Below are 27970 nucleotides of genomic sequence, written 5' to 3'. Positions count from 1 at the left end.
TGGAGCATGCGCATGCGACGTGATGCGATTGGTCGAAAGCTTTCGTTACGTCAACGCCCGCTACTAATCATGCTAATTGGTGCCGTGTGCAGAATATTGCCGCACTCAACGAAAGGACTTGCAAAAACAATCAGTTCTTCGTTCATGATCGGTATCATGAGGGATACATAGGTCAACCATGGAATCAAAGCAGTTGTCTTAAACTTCGCCTATGCATCCGATTTGTGTACCATGGCTTCGCGCCAAAAGTGAATTATCATCTTTTGCAAGAGTTAGGTCGTCTGCCTCGAAAAGCAAGCTCCTTACGTGACTGCCTCAATCGGGATAAGCTGTGATCACGGATATTCAGAGATATCCCGGTAAATAGTGCAGGGTAGCTCTAACACATTTTCGTGGATAGATTTAAAGGCCCGCGTCGCATCCTGCTTTGTTCAACGATGGTATATAAGGGAATAGTGTTTTGAAGCGATCATAAGCTCAGCTTAAACAGAAGATAGGAGAGGAAATGTTGGGCTGACGAATATCCAAATCGGTTTGTCGGAATGAATTTGTGATTTTTACCACAGATGAATGTGTATCCAGTTTAATCTTGGAAACAGTACTATGTCCAAGTGGATTTATTTGTGAATTGTTCGCGCGTGTGTGTGCACTGTACATAGGCCTATGCATCAAAAACTACCATTATCTTTTGTAATTGATCAATTCAGTTTTATTTAACGATTGGGGAAAATTTAGGATCTATTATATCATGATGTTCAAAATAGGGATGTCTTGGCGATGGTTTACGAGAAGAAAGACCTTGAGGTCTGGTGTTGCTTTTGCGATGCTCACCACAGTCATGATAGTGAGTCTCATACACTCTCACGGACTTGGAGGCAGGACTGGTGGTATGAAAGACCGTAACAAGATCGGGCGAAGAACTGGTGGTAAGGACACTGCAGTGACTTTGGCGGATGCATCACGGAATATCATCCATGTCAGACGAGGGGGTCGAGGGCGTGGTCGGGGCACTGGTAGAGGCGGGGTCGTGATGGGGATGCAACGAAAGCTTGAACAACAAGAGAGTCTGTCGTACTATTTGGGCGGTGATGCTGGTGAGAGGGGGGAAGACAGCCCCCCTCAGAGGGGCATGGATTACTCGAACTCCGAAGAAAGGAGGACGCTGAAGAGTGATGCGGAGAGGGCGCTCTCCTTAAGACAGCAAGACGACGACGACGGAGATGGTTTCCCAGGTTACTACGATGTGATGGACATGAGGGAGCTGGAAGAGAGGATGGAGAAGAAGAGGGAGAGAGTCCGGAAGAGAAAGAAACAAATCGTTCGCGTGGCGCCACATGGTCATGGCGCTGACGTCATGAAGAAGATGAAACGAGAGAACGCGCAACCAAAGAATGCCAAAGATGGTAAGTTACACCAAGAATGTTGCATATCAAGTTGATATCGCGCATCTTATGGGTGAGAAGCAATGCATTATATGAAACACAGTCACATGAAAGAATCTGACTCCAAATCAACCGACAGCATGTCTTTGGAAGTAAGGTAGCATCCTTCATGATTCTTGATCGATCTTGGGTCGTTTTTGCCGATGTGAATGTGGTAATGTGGTATGATACATGACCGGAGTGTGGCAGAACTATTTCTAATCTCATAGTACGAGGTTCTTAACTGTAACGTACGAAAAAACTAAAAACTTTCGAGCGATCGAAGAGAGCCAGCATGAAATTTGTCCTCTTCAGTTCAAATAACTTTATTGCATTCAAGATTTTGACATACTATTCAGAAATTATATATTTTCACCCTATTCTCTTTCCCTTTCTTGGTCGTGATATATATATATATATATTTTTTTTTTGGGGGGGGGGGGGTGGGGATCATGGCTGCAAGCTAGGTTCCCCCATCAGTACGCCAGTGCATAATCACAACTATTAGATTTGAAGTGCACGTTTACATTCTGAGCTTGCCACTCTTTTTATTTCCTTCATTTCCCCCCCCCCTGTTTGCTTTGGTCTACATTCCAAATGACCCTTCTATATAGCTAGATGTGTCATACACTAAACCTAATTTGATCCAAGAAAAATCCAAGACGAGTCTGCCCTATTGCTGTGTTATCCCAACAACACTCATTCGTAAAACGGTATCCTTTTAGGAAATTGAATCACGATTCTAACAAATGGAATAAGTTATCTCTCCATTCTAGGCCCCTTGTCTTGATGATCTTTAACTACATCTAAATTATAAGTCGTGTACAGTCAGCCCCTATGGAAGACTATTCATCAAGTGGCGGAACTAGAATCTTAAAGTGATTGGTTAACATTGGTTTGACTTTTAAAAAATCTGAGCTAGAAGGTCACACTTGTCACCTGTGTCTGTGATCTGTTACAAAAATGAAGCCCAGAAAATATTGCGTTTGAAAATAATCATTAAGTGCTTCAAAAATTGAAATATAAAGTTACCAGAAACATCTTCTTAATTTCATCCCATACACTTATGTGTACTATTTAGGCGTCTATAAGACACTTATTTACAAAATTGGGGTTTTCCCTGTAGTTTTAGCTTTTCATTCTCAATACTTGTACACATGCTTTATCTTGGTTTGAGATTTTTTTTAAATCGGTTGCTCACAAAGTTAAACAATAGCCTACCTTAAAGGGGGAGGGGTGGGCGGAGAGCAAAGGGCGATGTTGGCAGCAAAGGGCGGACAAGTACAAAAAAGTGTGATACTGTTTGTCAAGTTTTGAAGAGCGGAATATGGTACTTTTGAGCACTTACAGATTGAATTTGATAAGATAGCAGCATATCACTCTGGTTTTTTTTTCGTCATAAAAAAAGATCAGAGGGGGACTGGGGAAACCCCCTTCCCTTTGGTGCCGCCACTGCATTTATCATTCGAAGTCACTAGATAATATCGGTAGCTTTTATATGTCTGTGCAACGTCAGACAAAACATTGAAATGTATTCATGAATCATGATGTTAAAGTGTTATGGGAAATTTTGCTACGGTCTTGGTTGCTATGGATACAACATGAATACGGAAATGGCGTTACATGAATGACACTCCTTTCTGCCAGGTGTATGAGTCTTTATCATACACTTCGTGAGTGAATCATTTTCTTTCTTTTCTTATTTTCTCTATACTACGGATGCACCATTTTAGTACTTTTTTTTCTATGGTTATGAAAATGATGATCTTAATTGATATGATCTCCATTAATATCATCATTATTTACAACTATTACTATTACTACTACTACTACTACTTCTTCTTCTACTACTACTACTACTACTACTACTAGTACTACTACTTCTACTTCTACTACTACTACTACTACTACTACTTCTACTACTACTACTACTACTACTACTACTTCTACTACTACTACTACTATTACTACTCCTATTTCTGCTATTGTCATGATGATTATATAAGTTCTAATTATTATACACGTAGCTATTTCCCACAATGCGTTGCAACGCCATGACGTAGAGACGATGGACCAAAATACCCCTGTATTAATCTTTTCTAATCCCAAGGAGTGCACGAGGAGGGGTGTAACTCAAATCAGGATTAATTACGGGTTAGGTTTAAACCACTGAGGTCGGTCCCTTTCACTTGATGTTGAGTCGGATCTTAAGTCGAGATGGATTAATATTCAGAATCATGGCATGTCTGCGCAAAATAAGGTGTTTATGTTTTGGGCTCACCACTGATAAGCAATCCGCTAAATATAAATTGATCCCGGCTAGAAATGGAATTAGGTTGGGCGACGAGACGCTTAATTAATTGCTACCTGACATTCGCGATAACCAGTTTATTTATCAACTTGAAGTCACAAATGTGGTCGTATAATGTGTGGACTCTAAATGAATAAACTAGGAGACTGAAACGATTAAAAAATAAACTTATATTCTCCCTGCATTTTATACGTCAATGTAATCCGAGTTTAAGCAGTCTTGGCATCCCAGTTACCGCTTAAACATGTCGGTTGTATTAGAGTATCATTAATTTTAAAATGTCAAATTTAATGCACGAGTCCTTCGGATTTCTAAAAAAGGTGAGAAATTTCCTGTTATAAACATTCTTTTTCTGATAAGTTTGTGATAACATTTGTCCTCTGCCTTTCGATATGCAATGCCATGTTAGTATTTGACTCACTTATCTTCAGTGATCTTGACCAAAATAATCTTGTTTTGCTTTTGTAATTCGAGAGATATTTCAACCTTAGTTAATGTTTTGTCATGTTTATCAAGCTCCATTAACGTATTGCGTCACAATATTAAAGCATTCAACTTGGATAAAGAAAGAAGAAGATGGAGAAGGAGAAGAAGGGGAAACAAGGGAAAAAATAATAAGAAGAGGAATAGAAGGGATAAGAAAAAAAGGGAGGAGAGATAGGATAAGCAGGATGAGGAGAACATATAGAAGAAGAAACTAGTGAAGTGATAGAAAAGAAGGTGATGAAGAAGAAAATGTTAAGGAACAGAAGAGGAAGGCGAAGGAGAAGAAGGAGGAGGAAGAAAATTAGGAAAGTTTGCATGTTTAGATCGCAAGCATGCAGGAAAAGACGGCTATGTAGCATTTCAATCAAATTGAAACTCCCAAAATTCTAAACGTGGAGCGTTGTGGCCCAGTGGATTAGTCTTCGGACTTTGAAACAGAGGGTCGTGGGTTCGAATCCCAGCCACGGCGTAATTTCCTTCAGCAAGAAACTGATCCACAATGTGCTCCACTCAACCCAGATGAGGTAAATGGGTACCGGTAGGGAGTAGAGAAGCTGTGTGCGCTTTGAACGCCTAGCTTAGCCGGGTAATATAGGAGCGCCTTGAGCACCTAACAAGGTGGATATGTGCGCAATATAAATACCCTATATTATTATTGTTATTATTGTTATTATGAAATGCTTTTTAACTCAATAGACGATTGAAAAAAACCCCACAACATAATTATATACCATAGAGCTATTACAGAAATAGCTCTATGATTATACCGAAGACAGAAAGACTGTATGTTACTTTAACCATTTTAATATTGATAGAAGAATGGAAGTTCATGTTCCACTTTCAGAATCTCCCACCTCTTTTTGTTCATGGCCCACTGAAAGCTGGAGGAAGCATGTATTTGGGATCAAAACAAGAACAGAGGGGGTGTAGAGAGATCGGGTGGGGGTGATCGGCTAAGCCGTGTTTCCTCCTCGTACTACCCCTCTTATATAAAATGATTTATGATTAATGGAACATTAATGATCCACATCCCAAGTTTAATTGCATCCTTCACCATCCTGCGACTGAGAAATAACACAATGCCTTCCCTCTTTGGCTGTTGGTCTGGTGGTATGGTACTATGGAATAATATTACAGCAGCATAATAGCGAAAAGGGTGTCAAATTTATGTTTGCATGTATCGAAAATAAATGAGTGAGCGACAAAAGAAAGGATCAAAATGAAAATACATTTTTTTGTATGTATTGTGAGTGACATCAAAAGTATAATACATCATATTCTTACTTTTTCTTCTTCCTTTCCTTGGTTCCTTTCAATGGTCGTAGAATTCCCCCTTTTTTTGGGGGGGGGGGCAAGTGCCACTCATCCCCCACTTCTATACGCTAGTGTAGTGGTCTCTATGGTACTTATGGCAGTAAATGGCAGAATCATTGTAATTCTATGTGTTTGTGAAACGGAGCACTGGTGGATTTAAAAATTGGCGAAACATTCATTCTGAATCGGTTTCTGATTTATCCCTTTTGTGCACTTTAAGCTGGTTAAGTGCAATCATCTCGCTGAATCTTGGCATGCTTTCAGTCTCTAGTTTTAGAAGCCACCATGACCTCGCTTGAACCAGATACGAAACACACAAAGCAAACGAAAGAAATCCCTACGATTCAGTGATTCCGCGAGATGATAAGTCGTTTGACTCATTTGACTTCCCCCCTTCTTTAGGTTCTTAAAACTTTCCTATTTCATTTTACTTGTAAGGGCTGCGGGCCTATATCTTTGATCCACACAAGTTTTTTCCAACATGACTACATGACCAACCACACCAACGAAGCCGACTCCAGACCGATCAAAGCTTTATGTTAGTTTCGTATATATCGGTCGGTTTGTAATCTGTGCGTGTGTGTGTGTGTGTGTGTGTGTGGGACTGTAGCATTACATGTATGTGTTAACCATGTTAACCATGATGTATCGCCGCGTGGCGACTTTATGCCTATCTTCTGAGACATCTTTTTCATGGTGTGAGAGAGAAAATGCCCAGACTTATTTTGATCATGGTGCGGCTGTTATTGTGTCATCTCAATATTTTGTCATGAAATGAATCAGGCGCACGGTTGCCCTTTCAGGCTTGAGTTCTTCCCCCTTTCCAGCAGTCGACTCTGACCATACCAGGCATTTGCGTACAAAGCGCCGGGGGGGGGGGGGGGCTTGACTCCCAAAGTTGAAGAAACAAATTGGTATAGGGTCCGATCCTTTACGTCACTTCAACCATGGGGGTGTTTCATAAACTTAAGCATAGTGTCAGTGATTTTACTTGCAAATTTTCTCTGAACCAATCAGATGCAAGATTTCAGTAGCTTATAACAATTTTGAAATCATTCTGTACCTGTTTCATGGAATGCTCCCTCTTCTTTGCCGTAATCAAATTGGGCAGAGTAATCAGCATGAACTCATCACTCAAAATGTCGAAACAACACTATTCAATCAGTTCATTACAAACGAGATTTAACAAATTGGCAATGATGACTTTCGCCAAACTAACTGCCGAAGGGGTGCACAGATTAGAAATATAAGTCATACATCATAAGCTGACCTACAATTACAATGCCTTGTACAATTTTCTTCATAACACAAACATGACAAATGCGTAGCCGTGTTGTGATGCTTGTCAAAACGGTATAGACATGTAGTCTGGAATACCTGTCCGAAAGAGCGGGAAATTAAATTTGTATTATGATTGAGGATTAGACAACAGTTGTTGTCTGCTTAATCTGCCTGTCAAACTATGCTCTTTATGAGAACTGACTGAAAGGCTTGGTAGCTCATGACCACTGTTAATGCTGGATGCAATGTTGGATTGACCTGAGACAAAGTTAATATCAAACTGCAAGTATGTTACTGCATATTCAATCTGAAAGGGATAAAAATGTTTTAGTTATTATATGGAATAGAAAAAAAGTGAATAAGACTTGATAAAAAATATTTCGTGAATGTTTTATTTTATAGTTTTGGAACTTTTGTCGTGACCTTTAGACATCAATTATCCGCCTTATTCGGCAACGCGTACTTAAAAAAATAAAGTGACACCTTTTGTTGAAAAATAGGGTCAATCTTGTTAAATGTTAATTTCCTTAATTATCATTTATTATGATTAACATGATTAACATCTCTTGTAATGATCTCTTGGCCGCAAAACTTTTTTTCAAGACAGACGAATAACAGCAGATTAATATATGAAAATGGGAGTATAACAAAGAGCAAGAGGAGGTCCTATAAAATAGAAAAACACATAAAGAAAGTGTTAAAGATACATGTAGACCCCCTCGCTCCATCCCCCCAAAAGAATAGCAACATTTTGCTACGACTGGTAAAAGATAACAATATATTACAAACATATACAGAGAACAAGCCCACGATAAGACAACAGGGGTGTCGTCTTCTTAAATTAGCGTTAGTGACAAAGGAAGCCAGTTGGCGTGAGACGGCGGTATATATCTCCATGATTTTAATAATATATTTCCTGAACAAACAATCTATAATAAGACAATTCAGTAGGTATAGGTATTAGACTGAATGATCATATCAAATTATGATAGGTAGACTGTCAGTTTGATTGAGCATGGACTCGTGGATTGAGTGACCAAGCGTTCTCGTCGAGTGATGGCCAGTCACCTACTGACCAGGCTGACTGACCATTGAATGACCGTTAACTGACCACTACTTATTTGTGGTCTTCAAATGCTCGACGTAATCTTTTATCTCACGTGCCTGATGCTATTTTTACTACACTTCTGACAGGATGGACCTATAACATTATGAAACTAGTTTGAATTATAGTTGGTTTGTATGTTTGTTGATTTCATTTTTGATGTCGTAATACAAAATACGTCGTACAACATATTTCAATCAAAGACTTATATAGTAACAATACAATGGGTGTAACGGCCCATATCAGAGCTATCTTCTTAAAAACTCTGTTCTTCCATACAATGTGGTTCATGATTTATCGCTTTGTGTTTATTTATGTTTGAATATGTTTACTTATTGATTCTTTTATTCATTCTTCTATACAAATTCATTCATCAATCCATCCTTTAATTCATTCATTCATTCATTCCTTTATTTATTCATTCATTCAATCATTAGTTCGTTCGTTCGTTCATTCATTCATTCATTCATTCATTCATTCATTCATTCATTCATTCATTCATGCATTCATTCATTTATTTATTCGTTCATATTCATTCATTTATCTATTCAGTTAGATCAAGCTATCGATTTATCATTTTATGCATCTCTCAAATTTAGTTAGTCATCTTTTATCGGCGATTTTAAAAAGAGTTACAAGCCCTTTGATCATGACAGTTTTATACAATTTCCTCCATTAATCAAACTACCATGGCACCGTCACCGGCTATGATAATTCGATAGCTTACTAACATTATCCCTCATATTCAGTGTATTACGGGAGTTTATGCAATATTTCACCATGTTTTCAGGTCTTCACGCAGCTGGTATACGAAAACAAAGAGAACCACGGCATGCCTGGAAATGAGTAAAGCCGATGGTATAAATCCTTTGTTATAATCATGATAACATAATACGTGAACACATAACTTTTTGACTCATCAATTTACATCTTCAAGTGCATACTCGGCTGTCTTAAGACTCAATTAGGGGTTTATTTAGTTGATGAGGTGTCTATATTTGTTGAATGAGTAATTAAATGTGATTACTGAGGTGTCAGACAATCAGCGGGATTTAGTGGATGGGGGCTGCGGGGAAAGCCGGGGTTGGAGCGCGACAGAACATCGTCGCAAACACGGCATTTGTCTCACAAATTACCTAGTGTTTAACAACAGTCATGTATGTATCACTAGATCAATGGGATTTAAGGGATCAATAAGGGGTATGCGAAGAATATAGAATTGTATTGTTTTAAAACGCATGTTATGTAAACAATAGAATTAGAGGGATTAAAAATCATTTGTTTCTTTGTCGTCTTGAGCATGTTGAGGCACATTCCTTGAAGGGATCGTTTTGTTGATAAAGTGAAATATAAGAAGAGGAGGAGGAGGGGGAGGAGGAGGAGGAGGGGGGAAGAGGAGGAGAGGAGGGGGAGGAGGAGGAAGTGGAGGAGGAGGAGGAGGGGGAGGAGGAGGGGGAGGAGGAGGAGGAGGGGGAGGAGGAGGGGGGGGGAGGAGGAGGAGGGGGAGGAGGAGGGGGGAGGAGGAGGAGGGGGAGAGGAGGAGGAGGGGGAGAGGAGGGGGGGAGGAGGAGGAGGAGGGGGGAGGAGGAGGGAGGGGGAGGAGGAGGAGGAGGGGAGGGGGAGGAGGAGGGAAAGGAGGAAAGAGTTCAAGTTAAAAAGGGGCTACTTGTGTGCATCCCCCCGAAAGGGCACATTTAACGCACGCTCGCCATGCTCGCTGAGTATTCACACTCGAACCCTGATTGTATTTCATCGCCGTTAGCTACATAGCACCGGCATTAATTTCATGAGTAGGCAGTCAGGGGCGATCCAGGGCGTGTGAGGTGGGCGGAACATCCCTGCCCCCAATGCCCCCCCCCCCGTCTGGATTTTGTCATAATTTATCTGTACACCACTCGTGTCAATCCCGATTCAGCTCCTTATAATTTATGGGCATGTGATTTTTTTTTACGAAATTCATTACAAATTCCATCGATTCAAAGGAATTCAGTTAGTCGAATTTTAGATTATTTAAAATAAAATTTTGAAAATCTAAACCTCCAGTAATAGAAATTCATCAAAACCCCCAACTAATTCCAGTTAGCTATTGTAAGCTGTTCAGTAACTATAGCCGGCCCAAATTTATGGTAAATATTTGAAATAAATCTATTCATTTTATTTTCTTTCAACCACTCTGTGTCTATTTGATGAGAAATAAAAATCATAGTTTTTCAATTTTCTGCCTTGCGATCTAGACACAATATTATGATCATATCGCTTATTCTGTTTATCTAGAATAGCAACAGTCAAATGTGAATGTATTCAACTAGGCTAAGCATCTTGGAATATGCCTTGGGGGCATTTTCTCGAAGGCTCTTTTCGGTGATTTTTACTGACTAATTTCATCTCAGCCAATCAGATGCAAGGGTTTCTCGTAGCTTATAACAATTATCGGTGACAAAAGAATAAAAGATGCACACTAAGAAATAGGTTCAAAATTGAATCCCGAAAGGTTGATGCAACATCAGCACCCTATGGGTTCAAAAATTGAACCCTTGGTTGGGGTTCTTTTTTGCACCCTGCGGGTTCAAAACTGCACCCCTAGGGGTTCAATTTAAAATTTAGGGGTGCAGTTCTCAACCCGCGGGGTGCAAAAATGAACCCCAACCAGGGTTTCAATAGGGTGCTGATGTTGCATCAACCTTTCGGGGTTCAATTTTGAACCTTTATTTCTTAGTGTGTGTGTAATGAAACCAACCCCTAACTCCACCCATCCTTTCCTTCATAGACGTCCCTGGTGTGTTCCACATGCAGCCCTATGCCGCAGTCTCACTATACCAGATGAGACTGCAAAGAGACTGGCGCCAACGCCATTCACAATCATGTATATATTAGTTATGAGCGGTATGAAGTCGGATTCTTCGATGTAACAAGTTCATTTTCTGCTGACGAATTTTAATCACCCCACAACAGGAATGAATTAAGCTGTGTCATTATTGAACAGTTGTCTTAGGTAAATCGATATCCAATGACTTAGATGAATACTCACCCACTGGCGGATACGGGGGGGGGGGCACATCCGGCTCGCTACCCCCTTTTGAGAGTCATGATAAAGAAATGTAATGTAATATGCAATTTTTATCCAAGTGTGCCCCCCCCTCTTTGAAAGCCAGGATATTTTTTTCTTATTTTTTTTATTTGCCAACGGAATGACCTTAAATTTTAGGTGAAAACTTTTTTTTTTGCTTGTAAAATTTCCATCGGGAAAATGTGCCCCCCTGGTCACACCAACATAACCGTCTCCAAACCGAGCGATTTTTTTTGTCATTAGCAATTCCTATCCTCTCTTTATTTTCCTTCTTTTTCTTCGTATGTGTCGTTTATCGGGGGGGGGGGATTTGAAGCCTGGCTTCAAAATTATTTTGATTTAATGAAACTGTAAATAAAAAAAATAAAAAACATGTTCAACTTGAAATTTATCTGTAGTTTGTATTATAAGTGCACACGTGTTTGCGTTTTAAATACTATTCATATATAGATTTCCAGAAGATTATGTTCTGTATTATAGTATTCCCTTTGTGATTATAAATTTGTCAAGAAATGTGTACAGATTGATTCTAAGTTTACTTTTGGAATAATCTAGTTGAAATGTTTATGAATGAACTCTGAATCAATTATGTCAATGATTTCATATTATACACTATTTTCATATGTTACAGTGAGGAAAAATCAAATATGATTTTAGAACTAAAAATAAACATACAAATGAATATATTAATATATATAAAAATGAATATATAAGTATAAATATATAAATGAATAAGTAAATGTATAAATAAATAAATGAATGAATAAATAAAGAAATAGATCAATTAATAAATAACGTAATGGATTTGATTGGTTTCGAGTCGGACTATAATATGTGGGGTTTTCGTTCCTTATTTTAGTGGTCTAGACATGGTTTTTGATACATCCTTTGTAGACCCTGGGAAGCCCTTATGACAAAGACCTAGGTCATAGATACACGAATGTCCTTGTGATTGCAGAATCGTTTTAAAGCGCCAAATAATACATCGATGAAGTAATAAGGAAGGTTAGGCTCATCCGATTTGAAAGCATTTTCAACTTCAGCCAACATTATGATGTCGAGGGCGTGTTGTTTTCCAAGATAAGCCAAGTGATGGACCGGTCATTACTTTCTGTTACTTGTTTTGTATATACATTCAAATTGGCCTGAAACGGAATGAATCAATTGGCAAATATAGAGCAATACCAACATGACCAAGGAGCTACTACACTGTTAAAAATGTTATCCTTAAATAAAATAAGTTCCTTGCAGCAGAACACCTGTAATCTTACCAGATTGTGAAATCTTACAGGATATTTGTATTTGGTGTATGGATCCTAAATATCGTTAAAGAAGACACCCTTTCCCCCTTTTTAAACAGACCTGTTCTGTTACATTGAAGAAAAAAAATCTTGTTTTATGATTCTGTTATTGCTTTCTGAAAAATCTTATTTTTTTCTGTAAAATCAGGATTTTTTTTAACAGTGTAAATTGTCAACGCTTGAACAACATTTGACTCTGGTGTATATACTGTTCGGATTTTTTATGTGTGCAACTGCACCCTCGCCACTAATTTTCATGAAATATGTTGAGGGGTTACATTGTATTGCAATCATGGAGCTAACATGCCGTAATTTTCCAAAATCGTAATTTCCATCGAACTTCTTAATTTCCGGCCGACCTGGGTTACTTTCATCACAAATGACATGTTTGTGCTGCTCGTTTGCTTCGCTCTCTTGCATGTAAAAATTATTTTAACAAACTTTAAAGGTTTGTCAAGACAGGTCGGTCTTGTGTTTCACCATTTTCAATGAAATGCCTACTTCATGAAACTGTTAGGCTACAATGAGGGATCGTTATAAGGCCCTTTTCGAACATGATAACCCCATCCCTCCATATTCAAATCACGGTACTCGTTGAAGTTTTATTCAAAAGGGGTTTAACTTGTATATAGACTGTTTCTTGACCGAGTAGGCCTAATGATGAAGTCTTTACACTTTACACACGTGGGACCAGGTATTAAGAGGGTAGAGGTAATTGATTGTGGCATGACCCATATTTCTTGATTACTCAATCGCCCTTGAGCAATCATGGCATTGCATAGAGGGAAAATCTAATTGGTTAGATCTTTAGGCGGTTCTGAATTTCTCCGCTTTTCTCCTTCTCAAGACTTCAAAGTAACATGTAGGAAACTAGGAATCTACACAGGTGTAGCTGCTGAGGAGGGGGGGGGGGGCAGGGGCGGATCCAGGATTTTCCAAAGCGGGGGGGGGGGGAATTTTCCCGATGAAAATTTGACAAGCAAATAAAAAAAATCACCTAAAACTGAAGGACATTTCGGGAAATTTGACAACCAAGCCCTCACCAAAAATGGTTTTCACCTCAATTGAAGGCCATTTCGTCGGCTGTGGGGGCAAGGGCCGGCTATGATGGCCCAGGATCCGCCATTGGGTAAGGAGAGCATTTTTCATGGGTAAGGGGTTATGAACTGAGCGTTTTTCCTACGAACTTTCCTGATCATGCTTATCGGCGTTGCTCTCCCGTCCGAATTCGCGCATGAATATTCTTCATGTTCTTGAACATGAGTATAGAGATCAATAGAGTAATTACACTGCAAAAACTCTTGTGTTGATTTAACTCCAGCCAGGAATCTATATATGTCCACACTAGAGAAGTGTTAAACAACACCAGTTTCGTTTTGGTCTAACACCAGATAGGTGTTAATACTACACCAATTAGTATCAAACAGCATCGGTTTGATTCCAAACTGGTGTTATTTCAATACTTCTCTGGTGTGGACATATAGATTCTGGGCTGGTGTACATCAACACCGGAGTTTTTGCAGTGTAGCAACATTTTGTAACTATTATTATGGTCTCTTGGTGCTATGGGATAATCCATGCGGATAAAATGGAATGTTAGCAGGTTGGAATCCCACATGGGCAACCAGTGGCGTACCGTGGGTCACGGCATGGGGGGGAGCAAAAACTTCGAGTCGCTTAGGGAGCGCGCGAAGCGCGTTCAGTTGCCAGGTATACTGACCTATTAGACACATTTTAAGGACATGCAGTGACATTAAACAGATGTATGTCACTGATTAAATAATGCCAGCGCGAAGCGCGAGCTGATTTTTTTTATACTCAGACCTAAAACAGGACATTATAAGCAATTTATTGTAATCATGGTACTGTCTCGCTAAATAAACAATGCGAGCAAGAAGCGCGAGCTGAAATTTTTGTATATATTGACCCCCAAGCAGGGACATTTTAAAGACTATATTTTAGGAATCCATTAAGAGTATAAATATCTCAGCACAGTCATCTAATGCTAGTGCCATCCTTTGTTGATACTGTTAGAATTACATCTAAACACATGAAGTACTTTCTGTAGTCATTTTAATTATGATTATCATACGCATCTCACTAATCAAATACTACGAGCGCGAAGCGCGAGCTGAAAATTTAAGAAATTCAGACCTGAAGAGGACAATTCTAAGGCTTAGGAATTCTTTAAGACCGTACGTAATTTACTAACCAAATGATGCGAGCGCGAAGCACGAGCTGATTTTTTCTATATATTTACCCCGAAAATTGATATTTCAAGGACTATTTTTTCAGGAATCCATTTAGAGTATACCAGTAATATCACACCATTGTATCTAATGCGAGTGCCAAGTGCTTTCTGATTTTGTTAGAATTACATCTAAACACATGAAGCACTTTTTGTTGTCATAGTCGTACGCAGCTCACTAATCAAATACTGCGAGCGCGAAGCGCGAGCTGAAAATTTAGGAGATTCAGATCTGAAAAGGAGCATTCTAAGGCTTCTTTGTAGGAATTCACTAAGAGTAAGACGTATTTCACTAACTAAATTATTCGAGCGCGAAGCGCGAGCTGAAAATTTTTGATATTCAGATCAGAAAAATTTACATTTTAAGAAGACTGATTTTAGGAATTTCATAAAGAGCAGACATCTCACAATCAACTAATGCAAACGGTAGCACGGACAGGAAATGTTTTATATCAAGACCTTAAAATTGGGCAATCACTTAATTAGTAATAAAAAAGAAGCAAATGTCACTACATGAAACAATAATAACTCGAATTGCGAGGAAATATTGTTGGTTTATATTGATTTAAAAAAGGAGGTTTTAGTACAACAGGATTATATATTTCTTCAAACAGACAACACGAGCACCAAGAAGAATGAAGACATAGGCCCTGAGCAAAAAAAAATATTTCATAAAGTTATGAAAAAATGATTCGTATGTAATATAACATAACACAATATAACATTATAATGAACAATAATTCTTTTTCCCAACTACGTTCTCTTCCTTTCTCCCTATTTTTCTCCTTTTCCCCGTTTTTTGGCCGGCCGGTTGGGGGGGGGGGCACGTGCCCCCCGTAGTTACGCCACTTTGGGCAACAACTTGATTCGTAGATTTGCTCTCTTTCGTTTAAAGCTTCGAGGCGAGAGTTTGAAAAATATACAAGTCCGAGGCAAAGACAAAATGGATTATCCTAGGTAAAGAAAGAATAAAAAAAAATGGACAACGAAGCTCGTTGGAAAAACAAGTTCGTGGGCAGGGAGGGTTCATAAAGTCAGCGGATATTTTGAATAACATAAGCATTTTGATGTGGATAAACTTTGAAACGGACGTTGCCCCCTACCGATATGTTTTTCTTATTTTCGCAAAGTATTTAAAGAAAAGAAAATTACGCGATTCCGATTCTGATCCAAAAAGGAAACATCGCCACAGTTTGACACCAAAATGTAATTCACTCCTAAACCATGCATAAAAGCGACACTTTTTTGATGGACATATCCGCTTGCATTAGAGTTCATTGATCTTAATGGCGAAACTTGGAGACTTCACATTTTGCAATGAATTTTGTTGAAGTAATTAGATTATATCTAAACTTGAAACCCTTTCTCGTTAGGAAAAAATCCAATATACACAATACAGTGCGTCCCACAAAAAACAAACCGAGATTTATCGATGATTTGTCATAACTTAATCACAAATACAATGGACAAATGACCTACCATTTTAAAGCTTAGAATCTCCTCTTTCATCTGGAATTACTTAAACTATTTCTCATTCAGGCATGAGCGAGCAAAAACAATTTGAAAAGGAGATTCCAAAAAGTCACTTGGCGGGCCGTATCTGGGTTAAAAAAAAAACCACATTTTTAAAAAGTTCAATATCTGCTCTTTAATTTGATACTTAAATTACAGAAAATGGTCAAGGAATAACAAAGTTCTGGTTATTTGAAATAGGGCTTGAATTTACATAACTTCATAAAATGAAGAGCATTTACAGGCTAGCGTTCAAACTCACTCGACGCTCCGTTTTGTTGACGATCAGCCATGCATTAACTCTTTCGTTACCGTGCGATAGCTTCTGTGGGAAACTGGTGAAAACACGTTTATTTAATGAAATTATGGAAATACAAGGATTGTTTCGAGGGATCATAACTTTTTTACTTCTTGACCATTTTTTGTGATTAAGTTATCAAATAAAAGAGCAGATATTGAAAGTTTTAGTCATGTGAATTAAAAAAATAGATACCCCCGCCAAATGAGTTTTTGGCATTCTTTCTTCAAATTGTTTTGCTCACTCATGCGTGAAAGAGGAATAATCTAAGTAGTATCAGATGAAAGAAGATATTCTAAGCTTTACGTTGGTAGGTCATTTGTCTATTTATTTATGATTAAGTTATGATAAATCATCACTAAATCTCGGTTTCGTTTTTTTTTCTGGGACGCACTGTATATTCGATAAAATAAAATGTTGATGTGAATTTTGAAGAATTTTAATTGTTGGTCAAAATTAAGGCACACACACACTCTCTCTCACACTGTGTCGCGTTTACAGTATACATGTACATGTAGCATATGGGTTTTTGTTTCATTCATGTGAAGTGAAGAAAATATATAAAAATATATTGAGATAAGGGGCGGCGCTAAGGGGGGGGGGGTGATGGCCCCCAATAATTTCAAGTATTGAAAAAAACCAAGAAGAGAGGGGGAGGGGAAGAGATAATAGGAGAAAAAGGAGTATGAAATTGACAGGTTTTACTTGAATAGTCGTTTTGTCAGATTATTCATGATTCAACAACTGAGAAATATAAAGACGTCACAATTAAGTCGTCTCCATTATCAAACTATCCCATCCCCGCTCCAGGGTATTTTTTCCCTATAAATTTAGGTCACTTTCTACAAATTTTTCTCACTATATTTTAGGCCACGAAATGTTGATTACAACCTTGGAACTTTAAGCTGATATGAATATTACTGTTGTAATTTAAGGCGCGATAAAGCTCAGTCGGTAGAGCGGGGATTTCGGATTCAGGTGACCCCGGTTCGATTTCCACTTGGTGTGCTAGTGCCCTTTGTTTAGGCATTAATCCTCATTACCAGGTCCCTCGGTGAGGACCTTAAGCCGTTGGTCCTCTGGTTGCTGGCTTACAAACATTCATGTTATAGCAATCAGGTAAAAAAATCAACATCATTCCATTCCAAGTGATGATGGTAAAGATCATAAGTATTATCATCATAGGGCAAACGGAACAATCAGGAAATCAATTATGTTTACTTGACAAAGGAAAATATCTTCTTGATCGTTCGTCCCCTTTTTACTAACACTGTGACGTTAATTTCAGAGAAAAAAAACATCTCAATTATATCTAACACTAACATGTATCTATTTTATTTTATTATTATTATCATTTTCATTTCAAATTACAGCTCATTCATCGCTAAAGTTTGAGCCCCCAGGGGCAAACGGGAAACCCGTCCACATCGCGCCTGAACATCGGGCAGAAGCAGACGACCTTTTTACGATAAATTCGTTCAATCTCATGGCCAGCGATATGATCGGTATCAATCGATCACTTCCAGATGTCAGACCCAAACAGTAAGTTGCACCTGACCATTCATGTTCCGAAATGGAATTAGACAATTGGTTGTTACTAATTCTAATTGATCTGTTTAAGCTTCGAATAATCCCGATTTATGAATAAACCACAAGGATTAAATCTTTATTGCAATTTGTGCGTTTCTACCCGAGCACGTAACTATACTTTATATTAAACTTACCACTGTTTATGCTCAATTTTCCTCGACATTTTTTAAGAAAGAAATACCATTAATTGTATATAATCAGATATACAATTAGTATAACTGTTAATAACGATTTTTGTTAATCTTAAGTTATTTGTAAAGATCACTGCACCGGAAAGCAACAGTAAGATAATAGCTGACTAGTTGTTTTCATTGTGACAACATGCCGTTGCTTTTGGCACCAAATCCTTTAGAAACAAATATTTTAGAATATCTATGAACCTGTGAATGCCGCATATGACGTCATCACATTTATATAAAAGTGCCAATTATAGAGATATAGTCCCTCTACGACCCATAGTAAAAGTAACCTTGGCTACCAAAACATAAACACGTGTCCCCATGTGCTTTATAACCTTCAAACTCTCTCCTATTCCTTGTCATTATTCATATCTGTAAAAAAAATGAAAAGATGATAGAAGGGTGATGTGATGACTTGATCCTAGCAATCCCTTGGTATTTGTTGAGTAAGAGGTTCAGAGTGATGTGCGCATCAAAAGATGACAGATGGCGCATGGATGTAATGAGTGTTGTATGAAAGTACTTGGCATTTGTTCAAAGTTCATGTTTATTTGGATCACACTTTAAATTCCTAGTTATGTCCCAACGAACGCAATTTATTATCTATTGCAACATAGGCTTAAAATTTGACAATTCGTATGACACACTCGATCAACAAATGAGCGAGGATCGTCGTCATCGTCATCAATATCATCATCATCATCATCATGATCATCATCACCATCATCATCGTAATTAATAATATCATCACCATCCTCACAATCATCATCACCACTATGGCCACCACCACCACCACCGCCATCACCAACACCACCGTTATCATCATCATCATCATCATCATCATCATCATCATCATCATCAACATTATCCCCATCATTATCATCACCACCACTGTCATCACCAGCAGCAACAGCAGCAGCAACATTATTATTGTTCCAAATCGTAGCACTGGTATATCTATCCTGTGTGATAAATAAAGCCTTTTTACTGTCACCCTTCGTGATTACAATATTCCATTAGTTCTCCATAATAGGTCCATCTTTCGACTGAAGCAGTAGAGCATTTCCTGTATGACATATCAATGACCTTAAAGTCTGTTCTTAATTTTAACATGGATAGATAACTGGTAATCAAGGCCCCCTATCATGTCTATCGAATTAAATTTTGTCAGAGGAAAATACTTTTAGAATGTCGAACTTTGAAGTTCAGCCAAGAATACAGACTCAGAAAATAAATGAGGTATATGAGCCGGAGTAGGTCTCAAAAACCTCCCAGTCATGCCAGTAGAACGATTTTGAAAACTCAGTTGTAATCAGTGGCGTAATTATAAAAAAAAATCAATTGGAGCCGAGCATCAATTATATTTTGTTGAAGTTCATTTAGGGGAAGATATAAATTTAATACTGAACCAGTATCGCTGCAAGCACCCCTTATCAAAAATTGAATTTCATACATATCCAATATCAATTCAATTCAAATTCATTTAACTTTGCAATAAAAATACATACCAGTATAATAACATCAGTCAAAATTCAGATAATAAAATGGTAAACATAAATTATTATAAATAACAATAAGTAGCAATACAAGAAACTAGGAAAAGTATGTACATAAAATTGCAAAGTGTTTTGTGGCCAGAAAGGAACGGCCCTTATGAAAAGGCCGACCAAAATATTATTATAAGATATGATATTCTTAAGATAACAATTGTAACTAAAACAAAGAAGAACAAAAAAAACAACAACACAAATCAACGAAAATATAAGCTTGTACATTATGAACCGTCAAAAAATGTCAATTTCATCCAACAGAAATTTACAGTACCGATTTTTGAAAATATCTAATGATTTAGAATGTTTCATTTCAGAAGGGAGGGAGTTCCATTTGAATATCATATTTAGTTTTGTTGATGTGTGTAGCAGGGGTGGGGCGGGGGGGGGGGTGAATGGCGGTAAGCTACGGTCTACTCATGGACCCTACCAAGGTCTAATGATCGAAACCAAAATCAAGAAGACCAAAGGGTGATTGCTATTACCCCTCTCTATCACCGCCTTGCACCCCTCTTAACCCCCTCTTTCCCCGGAAACACCCCTGGAGGAATCCGAAGTGACGGTAATGATTGATTAAATTATCGATATAAACGAGTGATTATCGGGAGGCGGAGTGTCTCTATTCGATATTAAACCTTGTCTCAGTCTCTCACTTGTAGCTTACTTTGAATCGTAGACTTTGATATGATTATATATCTAAACCTTGTAAAAAAAAGAAAGAAAGCAAGAGTTCATATAATTTACCTGGTTTCTCCGTGAAAACGGGGGTGTTTAAGAAAGCTGTTTATATAAAGTTAAGAGCAACTTCTTACGCCCTAAATAATCACCAATGAACAATGGTGAGAAAGGATCACCCGTATTGTCGTTCTTTTAGTCGCTCCTAACCTTTATGAAACGGCCCCCTGTCCTAACATGCATAATGCACTGTATTCGTGGTATTGATATTTTAAACAAAGTAGTACCCTTTCATGCTTCTAGCGCTTTGCAAATTACAGTAATTCAGGAACTTGACTTTATCATTCTTTCACCGACAAAGACAAACAAACAAACAAAAAGTATCACTGGGAAAGATACAAAAGAAGAAAGCTATGGCCAATTGAATACCATCTCAAACCATCGTGCACATTGATAATTTTTGCTGTTTGATAATTTTGATATTTGCTTTCTGCGTTTTAGAGAATGGTTTCTGGAATAATCATATTGATAAGTCATTGTCGACGCAGGGAAAAGTGGGCCTCGGCACGAACTGAACACGCTTCCTGTATTTAATCATACAATCAATAATAACACTAAATATGGACACGATCATGATGATTGACTGTCATCATAAAAATAAAAATAGGGTTCCCCATATTATCGATTTAGCATGAACTAGCTGAAGGGTCAACCCCCGCAATCTGTCTGGATCCGCGCCTGCGCATAAACGTTATTGATATTGAGTCTTGGTTGAAAAGAATATGCATCTTTGAATTTTCAGTTCAGTTAAAATGTAGCTTCCCTACTATCCCCTCGCTCTTTAATTTGGGGAACGACTTAATTTAATATTTCCGGAAATTTTATATACATGTTTGCCCATCTTTCGAGCTATGCGATTGTTTTCTTTTCATCAAGTATGATATTTTCTTTATCAGTACACACATTCGAATCATACACTCTTTCATTATTTCCTGTAATTTATCTCATTCCCAGGTGCCTATATAAACAGTACTCTGCACCACTTTTACGTACGAGTGTCATCATTGTATTTCATAACGAAGCGTGGAGCGCCCTCTTACGGACAATTCACAGTGTAATCAACCGAACGCCACATTCATATCTTGAGGAGATCATACTCGTTGACGACGCAAGTATTCATGGTAAAACTCAGTGCATGGGCAGCTTCGAGGAAGAGGGGGGGGGTGGCGAGCTGTTTTTATGTTTTTTTTCAAATAATAAATAAAACGAGGTGGATAAGGGGCAAAAAGAGAAGACAGAAAGGGAAAAATAGGAAGATAGAAAAAAGAGACGTCTTCAATTTTTCAATTTCAATTTCAACTTACAATTACCCATTTAATTTAAGTGTCACCCTTAGCTCGACTTGCTCCATCAAATATCCATGGAATCATCCCCCTCTTATAAAACTCAGTCTTATTTTGAAAGTCAGTTGGAGAATCTACAAAGTGAGGAGTTTAAGACGTTTTTTTTTATATATTGAAACCACGCAATTGTTCTTTTTATAAACTTATGTTGAAATATGTAAACGTTAGATTATAAAGGTATCGTCTTATAATAACTCTATAGTTGAATATTATGGTAGAATATAATAAATGGTGGAAAATGATGAAAAACTACATTCTCATAACTTTTTAATCAGTTTAAAGAAAGGTTAATACAAAACGATTAAAAGCACCAATTTGTTTATCATTATGTATAGATTTATGTTTTCTTTGCGTCTGTCACAGAATACCATAAATATCCAACGGTTTAATTTTTCTGTTTACAGCCCACCTTGGTCATCAACTCGACTCGCACGTAGCCAGGTTACCTATTCCAGTTCACGTCGAGCGCATGGGAGTCAGATCTGGTTTAATACGAGCACGCATGCGCGGTGCCCTTGTAGCTAAGGGTCAAGTATTGACGTTTCTTGATTCACATTGCGAGGCGACGGTTGGCTGGCTGGAACCCCTTCTTGCAAGAATAGAAGAGGACAGGTAATAATCAAATTAACTGGGATTTGCTACATTCTGTAGAAGATGACAAGTTCAACTCAACGTACACCAATTTTACATATGCATATACTAACACAATAGGAAAAGAACATAGGTTATACACACGAAACACCAATACATCACAACTATTAAATGAAAGATAAAATTGATCATAACCTTTTCACTTTAGTTTGATCCCTGATTGCAATCCAAATTTGGTATACAAAATACATATTGATTTTCATTCGGGTTTTTTTGACGAGCATGAATACAAAATTGTTACGTCATTATGAAATGTGTGATGAGTTCATTTCAAAACGGAGTGCTTTATCATGTCATTTCATATTTGGCCGATAGAAATTAGATTTCATAAAATTGAAATACAAGGTAGGCCCATTTATGATATATATTTATAAGTTGTTTGATTGTTCTAAAGTAATATTTCTAATCTAATATCACTTTTTCTATCGACTATTCTTGTCATTCTGATTTAGGAGCAATGTTGTTGCGCCTGTCATTGACGTCATTAACGCTCAAAACCTAGCCTACGAAGCTGATAACCGAACTCCAGCTATCGGCGTGTTTGATTGGTCGCTTACGTTCAGATGGCAGAGTATTCAAAGACGCGATCTCCCGATGTTAAAGAATGACCCCACCCACCCTGTCCCTTCACCGACAATGGCGGGCGGGCTCTTTGCTATCGACCGGAGTTACTTCATGGAAACGGGAATGTATGACCCGGGTTTTGAAATATGGGGAGCTGAAAATTTGGAAATTTCATTCAAAGTAAGCAGAATATATAAACGATATATCAATATTCACCAATAAATCACCCGAAAGAGCGCTTATCTTGACGTGCACCATACTAGAAATTTAATTCCCTCTTCCGAAATTGCTAAGTTCCACTGATGGAAATGACAAATTCTCTTTACAACGACAACACCTTTACTTTACTTTCTAATCGTATACTGAATCGGAGCTCAAAATTATGCAGCTTCACTCATTAAAGTACCATTTTCTTGCTTGGTCGATACTCTTCCTCGAGAATACCTGCTGAAATCTCCACCCAATTCTCATTACTGTAATCTTAATTATGCATTTCTCGCATGCAGAAAAAAAACCGAAACGTAAAAAAGGTCTATGCTGGAATGTGTTAGTTTGGAAGGTTCGATCCCTTGATCTACCCTACCCCCCTAAAAAAAATAAGAAAAAAACAAATAATTCTCGTTTAGCGAAATCATAGTGAGATATAATTTAGGATGAGTCTGTGTATAGACCTTATCATTCGTTAAAATGTCCGATAGTTACCACCAAGGTGATCCCGATAATTCACAACAGAGCCAACAATTCGTTGTGATCATTACACCTGTTTTCATCAATTTTTATTTCTTGCAGACTTGGATGTGCGGTGGTAGAATTGAAATCCTCCCGTGCTCACACGTCGGGCATATTTTCCGCAAGCGTGCGCCATACTCCAACGCGCTCACCGATTTCATCAGTTATAACAACAAACGACTGGCGGAAGTCTGGTTAGACGAGTACAAGGAATTCTTCTACTTCATGTCCCCCAATGCGCTCAAGGTGGATGCTGGGAACTTCACGGACCGCGTAGATCTGCGACGTAGGCTTGGATGCCGGTCGTTTCAGTGGTATCTTGAGAATGTTTACCCAGAAGGAGCATGGCCAGGGAGAAATAAAATTTATGGCGAGGTATGAAACAAATTTTCTATAAAGGATTTATCATAACATTTGTATAGAGCCAGTAAGGCAATAAACAATCGCCGCTATCCTCTTGATTTCTTCCTTACTAGAAAAGAGCGAAATGTCCCATAGTGGATGCTTCAGTGTTAGCCACAGTGTGTTTACAGTGTAGAACTCTGAACACAAAGGTCCGTATTCTGAAGTCAGGTTTAACTTATACTCGGGTTTAAAGTTGTGGTTTAAGTCTGGGAAGCCAAAATTATCATTTTTTTAAATTAAGTTGAACGTTTCTTATGTTTACTTTGCTCTTTCCTGATTCATCAATGGTGAAGACAATCATCTATTTATACTTCCTAGACAATTATGAATGATTTGAGAGCCAAATGCGCTGAAGTATGATATCTGTACTGTCAGTGATTTATGTAAGAATTGGCTTTCCATACTTAACCACAATTTTAAACCCGAATTTAAGTAAAACCTGCTATCAGAATACGGGCCACTGTTTAATGAATGTGAGCATTTTAACAGTTTAAATCCCATATTCACATAGGCAACCTTGCAAACACGCTGTGAACATTCAGACTGCCGCAGTCTCCACAATCTTAAAATATCTTCACTCTGTTGAATTCGGGCATTTTAACAGTGTGAATAATATTTTCACATAGTCCACTTTGCGAACACACTGTGATCACACTGTGTGACAACACACTGTGATAAAGCTGTGTGACACTGAGTTCTTTCCAGCAGTATAACGAGATGGCGAAAATTGTGAGATGCCATTTGATGGATTTTATAGGTATTACGATTGTATTTTTGACTTAGTACCTTGGTAATTTAATATCAAATTCTACCACAAAAAATGTTTATCATTTATCATCATTTAGTACCTGTCATTTATTACCATCTATAAAATTGCTTTCAACACTCTGGAAACGTAAGAATGATTGTGAACGAGCCAGTTTACACAATTGAACTTTTATTTCTTATCACCATGGTGATAGGTGCGACACACTGCCACTGACTGGTGCCTTGATACAGAAGGAGCCACCACACCGGGTACCGACTACAAGATCGCACAACCTTGTCAAAACACTACCAATCAGGTATTATAACATATTTTAACTTATTCAATCAATTAGGATGTCGGGTGTCCGGACACTTATATTTTTAAAGCCTTCTTTTTTTGTCTTTGAAATATACTAAAAATATGAATCAACTATTGTATTCATCTTCTATTTTGCTGTCTATGATATTTCCCAAAATTTTGTAAAAAAAATTGATGAGACGTCGCTTGTAAGTTTTTCCAAATGAGTTTCTAAAATCGACACACAATAACTGGGTATACTACTTTACTCATTTATCTATTTATCAATTCATTTGCTTGTTCATTTAAGGTTAGGGTATTATCTAAAATGTGTTGATCACTACTCTGGTCTATTACATTACATAAATTATGTGTCTCCGAGAAAAGGCCCGTATTATGATAACAGGTTTAACTTAAACCCAGGTTTAAAGTTGTGGTTTAAGTATGGTTAGCCAATTGTTACATGAATAATAGTATAGAGGTGTCATAATACAGGTCATTTGGCTCTAAAATCATTCATAATTGTCTAGGAAGTATAAATAGATTATTGTCTTCACCATCGATGAATCAGGAAAGAGCACAGTAAACATAAGAAACATACAACGTAATAAAAAACGATACTTTTGGCTTCCCATACATAAACCACAACTTTAAACCAGAGTTTAAGTTAAACCTGCGATCAGAATACGGGCCTTATTGTTTAAGCTTATTGATACAAGATTTAGTTGTCTCTTCTTGATTTGCAATCACACACCTTGTGAATAAATGCTCCAATGATAAAATAACAATGAATATATATTTTACTGAGAGAGGTTGCTCAATATTTTCTAAATGTGAAATGAAAATCCCCCCAAAAACAAAGATCAACAGCAGAATAAAGGATTTCGTTGGAAAGTACCGATGGGAAGATTATACATATGATACAGAAGATATTTTTTTTGAAGTCACCTTTTTTTTCTGGGGGGGGGAGGTGAATTAAAGTTATTATATCTGTAATTCTTCTTTTCGTTTAACCATATCGTACATCGGTAATTTTTCAATAATTTAATTATCCTTTGTAAAATACGAATTTAACTTATTGTAATAAAAAAGAGAATTGAAAGAAAATTTCTTGTACAAAACATTTATACGAATTTTAGGACATAGGTCTTCATCAAGGTGATGAATAATAGGCTTTAAACGTAGTACTCGCCTTGCTCACTGATGTACATTTTGTGGTATTCAGATCTGGATGTACACGGAGGAGCAAGAGATCAAACACGGTTCGTTTTGTCTTGATTATGACGTCACGTCGATGTCATTGTCGTTGATGGGATGTCACCAGATGGAGGGCAACCAGCTGTGGGATTATGTCAGAGAGGTGAATATATAATTCATGGAGTGATCCGAAAACATCCCAAACTCGAAAAAATGTATTGAAACATTGATATTGATTACTCTATTTTGAAGAAAAAAATAACAATTGGCTTTTAAATGAATACTTGAAAAATTAAATTGTTCCAAGTGTGAAGTTTATTTTCCACTTGTAAATAGACAACTTGTGAAAAAGGCATATTAAGTAAATAGAAGATACAATTTGCAATTAACTAATCAATACATACCGATAAGCTTAACACAGATGATAAGGTATTACATAAATTAAAGATCATTTAAACATATTGAAATACTCCAAGCTACACATATACCAAAACCCAATGTAAGTATAAATCATTACGTCATCAGGGTCCCGCTTCATAAAACTTGTGATAATAAAAAAATGCAATAACAATTGAAAGTTATTGATATCACTCAATTTGACTCAAATTAAGTTTGATATAGAAATCGTGCATTTGTTGTTATAACAAGACTTTATTAAAAGAAATCCTGAAATAGACGTATATATATATGTGTGTGTGTGTGTGTGAAATTATACATGTACAACAGCTTTGGCAACTCTTTTATTTAAATATTTTGTGACAGAAATCTGTCCCGGCAGATACATGTTTTCGGCATCACCAATTTTTCCAAAAGGTAGATAGCTCTGGGGAACCTTGATTTAAGCTTCTCCTACCATTGTTCTCTTCATCCATTTCTGTCACAATATATATATATATATATAATTTCTTTATCAAATATTAGGTGAGTTGAAATATAAAGCCAGAATAAAGTCTTGTTCTGAGATTTAAGTAAATTTTCAGAAATAATTTAGTGTATAATATACATTCCTTTTAGTAAATCTACTTTCCTCTTGTCTTACTTTTGTCCAGACTGGCGAAATAAAGAACGAAGCTCGAGACTGCTTGGGTCTGGTGGTCGATGATGACGGTTCATTCACTCTTAGTGTACAGGGCTGCGATGGACGAGCCAGTCAACGATCATGGCAGTTCCACATGAAAGAATGGGACTTCAAGAAACACTTGCGATGAGGAAAACTGAAGACGATAATGCAACGGCAAGAAAACCATAAAATACGAGATTTATCTCGAGTGGGCGGCCATCCACGAACTTTCGTGGATTTTTCGCCATCGAAAGCAAGCTGATGAGCGCTTCGCGTTTGTGATATAGCATGGCGACTCAATGGTGTAAACATTATTTCGTCCCTACATATTAGGGAGGCCGTGGTCTCAATTCCCTGGCCGAGTTTAATAGACCAGTTCGTAGTTACTTCATGGACAATTTTGGTCCAATGACCTTTCATTACTTTAATTATGATAGGCAGATTTCAAAGCAAGATATTACGCAAGCTTGCCTTACATAGCAGGATGAAGAAATTGAATAGACCAGGTGACTAGAATAGCACACCAATGAACACTTTATGAAGGTATTGTTGCATTCCCACTTTGAATGCATATCATA

At 37.6% G+C, this 27970-nt stretch overlaps 1 protein-coding gene across 1 annotated transcript; it reads left to right on the top strand.

The window, feature by feature from the left end:
- Positions 1-27894, top strand: LOC121426879 (polypeptide N-acetylgalactosaminyltransferase 1-like). Its single transcript, XM_041623283.1, has 9 exons — positions 1-1403; positions 17718-17886; positions 21353-21519; positions 22146-22353; positions 22845-23136; positions 23746-24060; positions 25053-25154; positions 26361-26495; positions 27382-27894. The coding sequence occupies exons 1-9, from the start codon at positions 749-751 to the stop codon at positions 27538-27540; spliced, it is 2202 nt and encodes a 733-aa protein (XP_041479217.1). The 5' UTR covers positions 1-748; the 3' UTR covers positions 27541-27894.
- Positions 27895-27970: the final 76 nt, after the last annotated feature.

Source organism: Lytechinus variegatus, chromosome 13, assembly GCF_018143015.1.
Source record: "Lytechinus variegatus isolate NC3 chromosome 13, Lvar_3.0, whole genome shotgun sequence".
Taxonomy (NCBI): domain Eukaryota; kingdom Metazoa; phylum Echinodermata; class Echinoidea; order Temnopleuroida; family Toxopneustidae; genus Lytechinus; species Lytechinus variegatus.
Note: the sequence above shows the minus strand (reverse complement) of the source record. Positions and strands in the feature narration are given on the sequence as shown.

Bases quoted from the DNA above. Each gene is read 5' to 3' on its own strand.
- LOC121426879 (XM_041623283.1), top strand. From the start codon at position 749: ATGATGTTCAAAATAGGGATGTCTTGGCGATGGTTTACGAGAAGAAAG. The intron at 1,404-17,717 runs GTAAGTTACACC...TTCAAATTACAG, and splicing joins ACCAAAGAATGCCAAAGATG to CTCATTCATCGCTAAAGTTT. The intron at 23,137-23,745 runs GTAAGCAGAATA...TATTTCTTGCAG, and splicing joins ATTTGGAAATTTCATTCAAA to ACTTGGATGTGCGGTGGTAG.